General features: G+C 35.5%; 1 protein-coding gene across 2 annotated transcripts in view; it reads left to right on the plus strand.

Moving 5' to 3' along the window:
- EPC2 (enhancer of polycomb homolog 2) overlaps window positions 1-8,794 on the plus strand; it is a 143,041-nt gene extending 134,247 nt beyond the window's left edge. Inside the window, exons 11-14 of one of the 2 annotated variants that reach the window (XM_004032631.5) lie at window positions 2,850-2,986; window positions 4,807-4,966; window positions 5,878-6,211; window positions 7,530-8,794. In XM_004032631.5, coding sequence (XP_004032679.1) covers window positions 2,850-2,986; window positions 4,807-4,966; window positions 5,878-6,211; window positions 7,530-7,602 — 704 coding nt within the window. In that variant the 3' untranslated portion in view covers window positions 7,603-8,794. The remainder of the gene's footprint in view (window positions 1-2,849; window positions 2,987-4,806; window positions 4,967-5,877; window positions 6,212-7,529) is intronic. The other variant, XM_019022780.3, reaches the window with a different exon arrangement.
- The last annotated feature ends 435 nt before the right edge of the window (window positions 8,795-9,229 follow it).

Here is a 9,229-nt window from a genome sequence, read left to right on the forward strand (position 1 = left end):
TTCAAGCACAGAATACCTTACTTAATAATAAAGAGCTAGATGTCAAGAATGGATATAACATATTGAGATTGAGGTGAGGAGGAAAAGAAAAAAATGAATGTAATTTTTAAAGCATATACATATAGAATTAAATTTGTGTCAGTGATTCTCAACCAGAAATGGGATCAGAAATGAGAATTTTAGTATCAAAATCCACCTAGGTTTAAAAAGGTTAAGAAACACTGACCATTAATCTGAATAATTTGGATTGCAACCAGATTGGGATTTTCTGAGTTTTCTATGAGGAGAAAAGAATAAGGTTCCTGAGCAAATTAATGGTCTCAAGAAGACAGGACAGTAAATGGAGACACCCAAAAAAACAGCTAGTTTTATCTGTTTCCCTTTTTAATATGTACACAAATGATCATGGTTCATAAAAACAAGTGGAACACAGCTAGTTGGCAATATTTTGTTATCTATGGTCTACCAACCCAAAAAATATTTTTTCTTGTTTATAAAAAGTAGCAATTTGGGCTGGTCACAGTAGCTCATGCATGTAATTCCAGCACTTTGGGAGACTGAGGCAGGAAGATCATTTGCGGCCATGAACTGGAGGCCAGCCTGGGCAATGTAATGAGACCCTGGGTATACAAAAAATTTCTAAAATTAGCCAGGTGTGATGCCATGCACCTGTAGTTCCAACTACTCAGGAGGCTGAGGCGGGAGGATTGCTTGAACCCAGGAGTTCAAGGCTGCAGTGAGCTATGATTGCACCACTGCACTCTAGCCTGGGCAATAGAGCAAGACTCTTGTCTCCAAAAAACTGTTCCTTCTACTAATTTAGATATATACTTTATTCTGAATTAGTAAGATTTTATCAACTGACTTAAAAGATTTTAGAAAGAAGAAAAAATTCTCATTCTTGTTTCTCAATTTTGAAATAGTAACTGAAAGTATATATTCTTATTTGGCTTATTCCTCACTTAATGTTAATCACTGTGCCTCTCACCTTTTCACCAGAACATAAAGCTCAACTCTGGACACACTTGACACTGGACTTAAGGACTGTTGTAATAATACCAGATTCCAAGTCCATTTCTTTTGAATTGGTGCACTGTACACATAGGACTTAAACAGATTTATTTGGGTTTAATTTAAGATTTTTCTTTCTGCCTTTGTATCTAATAAACTATTTTTCATCTCTTTCCCCAAGGTTTTCAAATAGCTGGAAATTCATGAATACTTCACATTTTCATTTGAGTTTGAAGATTATAAATTTAGAATTTAAAAAAAATTTTTCATTTAAAAATAGAACACTTGCAGTGAATTTAACATGTGCAAAGAAAGACATTTGATTTTGTTGGTAATTCAGTAAGATAACTAATGTGTACTTCAAAAATACAGGTAATATAAAATTTTGGAGTGAGCACTGTAATAGCCCCCAGTTTTGAGTCTTTTAAAAATAAAATTGCTATCTAAGAACTGTTTTCCCCTTATAGTCCAATACAAATTTTAATGGTAATATTGTGGAACAGAAATGAGAATGTATCTAAAGCTTTGTTCATTTCTGGGGCATAACTCCTTTTTCATAGAAAATAGACTGTACTAGGCATAACTTGTTATATCTAATTTACCATAAAAAAAGTTTTTTTGATTATTCATGTGTGATCCTATTCAACAGAAAACTTGGGAGAGTTAAGTAAGCTAGATTGAGGCTATAGTTGCCAGTCTAAACTCCTTTAGGTCATATTGATTAGATCACTCAATTGCATGTAAATGTTGATTCATTAATTGGTATTTCTTATGTCTGTCTTTTCTTCCCAACTACATTCCAGGACTTTGTAACAGAGATCCTTTTCTTATTTTCCCCTATATTCACTGTGACTCTTAGTGCAGCATTCTGCATTATAGTAGATAGTAAATATTTGTTGATTGAAATCATTGGGAGAAAGGAAAGCAAGCAATAAAGAAAACAGAGCAAAATTAAAGTACATGTATTATCATGTCATTTAATTTTTCTTGACTCTAATATTGTAGTGACTTCCATGGAAATGTCTTTGTGTTCTCTAAATCAACTTATCAGTGATCTACTTAAATATCAACGAATGAAATTTTGTTTACATTTCTTTGAGAAAAGTGGTTTCTGTAACTTAGCTGATTTTTTCAACAAAAGTTGTAGATGTCTTTGTTTTCATTTGAAACACACTTTTAACACAATTGGTCGCAGTAGAATTTACTACATCTGAGGATACATAGTAACTTCAGTTTTCTGAATACTTGTCTGATTTCTAGCCCATATTTTTATAGATGGATTTACTTTAGGCATTGAATCTATTGGCTTAAACTATGGTTTGTGGTTATTTTAGATGAATGTTGTTCTCTACTTTGATTTGTAATCAGAGAATAAAGTATTTTCACTTCAGTGTTTTATGAAACCAGCAGTAAAAATCATTTATAGTCTTGCAGATGGTCCTGCTTTCTTATTAAGGCTATAACTTAGTCATCATTATTATTAATATGAATAAATCAAAGTTTTTTTCATTACATGCTCTCCATAATATAGAGAATTAAGAGTGGTCTCAAAGATACTAAGTCTGAATAAATGGTAAAATACTCATGTTAGAACTGTATTATTCAACAAAAACTACATTTAGGCACTTTTCTTAGCATGTGATAGAGATCATAGATACAAGCATACATCACACTTGCTGAAAGATTTGCCATTTTCATTAGATTATTTTCTGATATTCCATATTGTAATTTGTAATTGCTTTCATCTTAATTGTGGAATAAGTTTATATCATATTCTGTTTGTGTTATTCAAAATCTTTTAAAACGTACTCATTTCCAAAATTCATGTTGTTTACCAGTAACAGGGGGTATCACAGAAGAGCAGTTTCAGACACATCAGCAGCAGTTAGTTCAGATGCAAAGGCAGCAACTTGCCCAGCTTCAGCAGAAACAGCAATCTCAGCATTCCTCGCAACAGACACATCCAAAAGCACAGGTAAACTGCTCTTTTCGTCATAGTTACGTTTGTTTCTTTCATCATTATGTAGTTTTATTCCATTTTAGTCAAGTCACAGAAGATAATCTTGGTTTTGCCACTCTTGATTTGGGGTCTGTAACCTGAATTTCTTTTCAGTTAATGTACGTAATTTTAAGTGACTAGCTTATAAACTAATCTCTTAATATTTTGAGAAGAGTGCTGGAGCCAAATATGGTATTTTAAATTTTTTGAAGGGTTGTTGAGAATTTATAGAAGTAATTATATATGTAGTTGTAAGAATCATTCTCCACCTCCACTCCCCCAAAGATTTTTTTGAAAGATAAAACTTTCCTAACCACTTCCTAAACTATGTGTTTAAGTGCCATGTGGATGTGCTCCATGAGCTGGGCAGTAATTCAGTTGAATTGTGCAATGCATTAACAGCATAACCCCTTGCCATTGTGAATCACATTTCCCTGTTGAAGAAAATTGCAGCCAGGCACGGTGGCTCATGCCTGTAATCCCAGCACTTTGGGCGGCCGAGGCAGGCGGATCACTTGCAGTCAGGAGTTCAAGATCAGCCTGGTCAACGTGGCAAAACCCTGTCTCTACTAAAAATACAAAAACTAACTGGGCATGGTGGTGAATACCTGTAAGCCCAGCTACTTGGGAGGCTGAGGCATGAGAATCACTTGAACCCTGAAGGTGGAGGTTTCAGTGAGCTAAGATCGCGCCAGTGCACTCCAGCCTGGGTGATAGAGTCAGACTATGTCTCAAAAAAAAGAAAAAAATTAATTAAAATTTTTTAAAATGAAGAAGAAAATTGCCACTAGGGGAAGTTGTTTGTAGACACCGCTAAATAAAGATGCTAGAGATAAGAATAAAAATACTTCATAAAACCATAATTGCCAGAAGGAACCAGCCCTGCCAACACCTTGATTTTAACCCCATAAGCTTCATTGTGGACTTCTGGCCTGCAGAACTATATGATAATAAATTTCTCTTTTAAGCCACTCAAAGCAAAACTAAGAAATCTATTTCAAATTTGAACCACCTGAAAAACATAAACCTTGCGTTTTAGGTCTTAAGTTTTATTGTTCTATAATTCTAAAACCACTTCTAAAGTAATAACTGAGGTTTACTCAATTTTGGTTATATTTTGTGAGCTCTCAGGCTAGAATCTGCCCATTGTGGTTCAGCCCATTCTCAAAGGGTCGGTACACTGACTTTAAAGATCCTGACTCCAGTAACATGAAAATCTCAGTGACCCTGGAACGCAACACTCCTGTGACATCCAGGTGGATCTGGGACTTGCTCAAGGACTAGGGCTGTAGGACTTAGTAACTAGGACTTAGTAACCAGTTTTATACAGAATCAAGAAGGAATGGCCATTTAACTTTACTTTGTTTGCTTTTTCTGAGTCTCTTGGTTAACCAACCAAAAGTATTTTCATCCTATTTCAGGGTTAGGCCAAGATAGGTTTTCACATTGTGACAAAAATGTCTATTAATCATCTCTATGATTTCATTTTATCCAAGTATCTAGTTTTTCAAGCATTTTTAAAACCATTCATTAATATTTATTGGAAAAATTAATAGAACATTAAAGCCTTGGGTTATTTAATCTCTAGTTCTTTCTCAGAAATAACTTCTCAGTTTTTGTTCATTTCCCTGCTTCATATGCCAAAAATCATCTATGGAATCGTAGATCGCTTAATCTAAACACTTGTAATTGTTCAAGGTTAGAAAGGCAACAGCCTCTTGGGTTTGCCCCATCCCTTAATATGTTCATAAAATCACATCTAAAAATTAGAGTGTTTAACTTTGTTCATTTTATAGGGCTCAAGCACCTCTGACTGTATGTCTAAAACACTTGACTCAGCCAGCGCCCACTTTGCTGCATCTGCAGTGGTCAGTGCACCTGTTCCAAGTCGCAGTGAGGTAACCAAGGAACAGAACACTGGCCACAACAACATAAACGGTGTTGTCCAGCCTTCAGGTACAGCTGGGGTTTCACATGGTACCTACTTTCTTGAAGTTGTAACTCAGTGATTGGGAGTTTGTTTTTGTTTTTTTATCCAAGGGGAAAATGTGTATAAGAAGTCAATCAGGACTCTTTAGGATTTCTTTGGAAAGATAGGGGGAAATAGGTAGATGTTTTCTAGAATTCATGTAGAATCTACTCCTTGTTTTCTCCCTCATCCATTGAATACATACCTGTGTAACATTCTACCCTTCCTGGTTTCATTCACATACTGTCAGTTGCCTCACATCTTAGGAAATCTGTTGAGCTAACCATCCCCATTGAATCATCCATGCATTGATAAAAAGGTGAAATATAATCCAGGACAGTAATAATTGGAAATCAGATTTGCCTTCCCACTCTTACATACTGCTCATAGGCATACTAACTCTGGCTCCCCCCTTTAGATAGAGTATTGCTGTGAAACCCTGTGTGCTTCTTAGTACCCTGCGTCCGCAAAGACTTGCTATTCCTATCATCCTTCAACTACCTCTCAGACCCTAGGATTTTCCAGTTGCTTTTATATATACCCATGAACCTGATTGTCCATTTTTACTAATATTCATCCATGTGTACATACTTAGGGAAACCCAACTGTCATTTCCATCTGTCCTGTTATACTTAACTCCACAGTTGCCAGATACAGGCGGCAGAATACTTTGCAAAGCCCTTTTATGTAGACCAGTAGAAAGAGGGTGTTTTGGGGGTTGTAGCAGATTAGTACACTCTACCTAGTGATCAGAAGCTCCCTTTGGAGAGACCAGTGTGTGAAAAGTTAACTTGGCATTCAATTCAAATACAAATGTTCGTATTTATTTTATTAAGCTTCTAAAAATAGTTGTATTGATGTCTCATGATACTAGCTGAATGACTTCTTTCTTTTTCAGGAACCTCTAAAACATTATACTCCACCAATATGGCTTTATCATCCAGCCCAGGGATTTCAGCTGTACAACTTGTAAGGACAGTTGGCCACACCACTACAAACCACTTAATCCCAGCGTTGTGCACAAGCAGTCCTCAGACACTTCCCATGAACAATTCCTGCCTGACAAATGCAGTGCACCTCAATAATGTCAGTGTTGTTTCTCCAGTCAATGTGCATATCAATACACGGACTTCAGCACCATCGCCAACAGCCTTAAAACTTGCCACAGTTGCTGCCAGTATGGACAGAGTGCCAAAGGTTACTCCCAGCAGTGCCATCAGCAGCATAGCAAGGTGTGTGTGTGTGTTTCAGTGATTTTTCTCCCTTTGTGCTGGCTGTCCTGTGGGAAGAAAAAGACTTGTTTTTACACTGCTCAAGCAATAGGTGTTTATTGACAGACTTGATTTTCAATAGATACTGAAAATCTGTATAAAGCTCTGTGACTTAGGTATTTGTTTAAGGTGCCTAGTGGGATGCTTAAATGCCAACCTAGTAGGATTGTTAGAGAAAGAGTAGTAGTAGAGAGAGAGAGAGAGAGAGAAAGGAAAAGAAAGAAAAGGACATCAAACTGTCAAACACATCAGAGTCTATGTTAGAAGCTTGAGTTACTCTTCCCCCCCACTGCCCGCCCCACCCCCGAGATGGAGTCTTGCTGTCTTGCCCAGGCTGGAGTGCAATGGCGCAATCTCAGCTCACTGCAGCCTCCGCCTCCCAGGTTCAAGCGATTCTCCTGCCTCAGCCTCCCAAGTTGCTGGGACTGTAGGCACATGCCACCATGCCTGGCTAATTTTTGTATTTTTAGTAGAGACGGGGTTTCACCATGTTGGCCGGGATAGTCTCAATCTCCTGACCTGGTGATCCACCCGCCTCAGCCTCCCAAAGTGCTGGGATTACAGGTGTGAAGTTACTCTTGTATTAATGTTTTATAGTTTAGGCAGTCTGGAAGATGGGAGTTGTTATGATTAACTCTATGCCAGAGTTTAGGTTTCACATCCAAATTTGTGTTTTCTTTAGCATCATACACAAAGGGAAAGTAAATTACCTTATGTATATTAAAAATGAGAATATTCTAGGGTAAACGTACGTCCATAGTATATTTTAGAATGTTTTTATATTTCTTTCTATGACACTAATACAAGGAGAACAATGAATCAGAAAAAAATTGATTGGCATAGGTTAATAAATACATGATCTTAAGCCTATAGAATTAAACTCTAGTGGAAAGTAATTTCAGTAATATTGTGCTCCTAATGATTATTCTTTTTGAGTGTCATATGCTTCATCTCTCGAGAAAAAAAAAAAGAAAAACTTGGTTTGTCCTGTGATACATATTTCATAAGTAATTTCTCATTGGCTTCTACTGAAATGTCATGTTAAATTATTATCTTTCCTAAGTAAATAGCCATAATAAAAAAATTAGGAATTAATGGAATTTCTGAGCTGAAGAAAAGTTTTTCTCATTCCTATCTAGAAATGGCAAAAATGGGAGTTGTTCTTGTGAAGTCATGTTTAGTTGTAATTACATAACAATGTTTTTGTAAAATACTAAATGGTAACGTCATGTTCTAGAGAGTATTGATATTTATTTTATCCTTTGCCTTATTACCATAGAGAGAACCACGAACCAGAAAGATTGGGCTTAAATGGAATAGCAGAGACAACAGTAGCTATGGAAGTGACATAACCTAAAACACGTGGCTCTGACCTGTGCTGATGGTGTGCAATCATGCATATTCCAGCTGAATGCAAAAGGCAACACTCTGTGGATCACAGAGTGTAACAATGGACCTAAATGGACTATAGTATATTGGATGTTAAATCCATATATGATGTATATTTTGTAAAATTGGGAAAATCACTACCTTGTAAAATAGTTTATTTGTATCATCAATATTATTTCTGTTACTTGAATAGTAGATATTCATCATCATGCTTTTGCACTTGAATTTGCAACTGAATGGATTTTAAAAAATAATTCTTTAATGGGATCATGAGCATGAAATGGGATCCTGCATCACTTGTTTTAACTATTTATTTTGCCATGTTTACATTTTGTATCTTGTAAAAATAAATCCAACTTTGTGTCTAAAAAGTTAAAGATTCATAGCTAGGAAATGAAATTCTTGTAATTTTTTTCTAAAGGAACTGTAAAGTTTTCACTTGGTTCATTTTGTTTCACAATTTGACTAGATGGACTTTTTGGTAAATACTTTAGTGGCATTTCACTGTCAAATATGAAGTTCAAGGCAAAATAGTATTTTCTATTACTGTGCAGGGGAAAGGGATGGATCGATACATGCAAATTTAATGTAGTAACTCACTTTTCCATATATTTTGAATGTATATTTCTATTTATAATACCAATTTATAAAAAATAATTACACAGAAAAAATGAAATAGGAAAAATTATGCATCTAGCACATTTAAACTGTGCAAATATGAAAATTTTTCGAGGATTACATTTTATCTGAAGGCTGCATATTTTAACTGGCTTTAAAACTGTAACACACCACATAAAAGATACTTTACCAGGTATGTATTGCATTATATCATTGCAATAATTATTGGAAGTCTAGATATCGAGCCATCCCAGGTGTTGGGCGGGGGGAGGGTTGTGGCAAGATTGTCTTTTCAATTTTGGAGAGTTTTCCTGTGGCTACAAGGCAAGTAACGGGTTGGAAAAAGTCTGACTGTAAGCGTTGGACACCTTCATAGTGTAGTGTTTTAGTGACTTTTTTTATACGGTTCTTGTAAATTAGATACGTGTAGTGGTGTTTCAGAATGTTTGTTTATGCACTAGTTCAGACAACTTTCCCTGTTACTTGTTCTTGATAAGTGAAAACTGCAGGGAAATAAAAAATACATATCAAAACATGGACATGCTGCATATGTGTTTATTTCACAATGTGCACACAGTATAAGTGAAAATTTAAGGGAGATGATAGCACTTAACAGCACTTTTCATGTTCACATGCTTTCCAAGCATTAATGAAAAGAACTATAGGAAGCTCATCTGTGGGCTCTATTGGGTTTCAGATAATCCAATATAAACTACCTTTGATATGAAAGTTCATAAGATATTTTACAGAATGTAAGTAATTTGCAGTATCGCAGTCATTGAAATGTCATAAGTGAGCCTCATTTTATAAATAAAAGTTTAGAGTAGAATTATATTGCAAGGGGGTTTTGTCAAGTAAGTACTGGGAAATGTAAATATTTTTAATGAATACAATTAAAACCATTTCAAACTTACATAATTTTATACTTTACATTTTTTATATCTGCAGTCCTGAAAGTTGTAAATTGATATG

Source organism: Gorilla gorilla, chromosome 11 (genome assembly GCF_029281585.2).
Source record: "Gorilla gorilla gorilla isolate KB3781 chromosome 11, NHGRI_mGorGor1-v2.1_pri, whole genome shotgun sequence".
In the NCBI taxonomy this organism is placed as follows: Eukaryota; Metazoa; Chordata; class Mammalia; order Primates; family Hominidae; genus Gorilla; species Gorilla gorilla.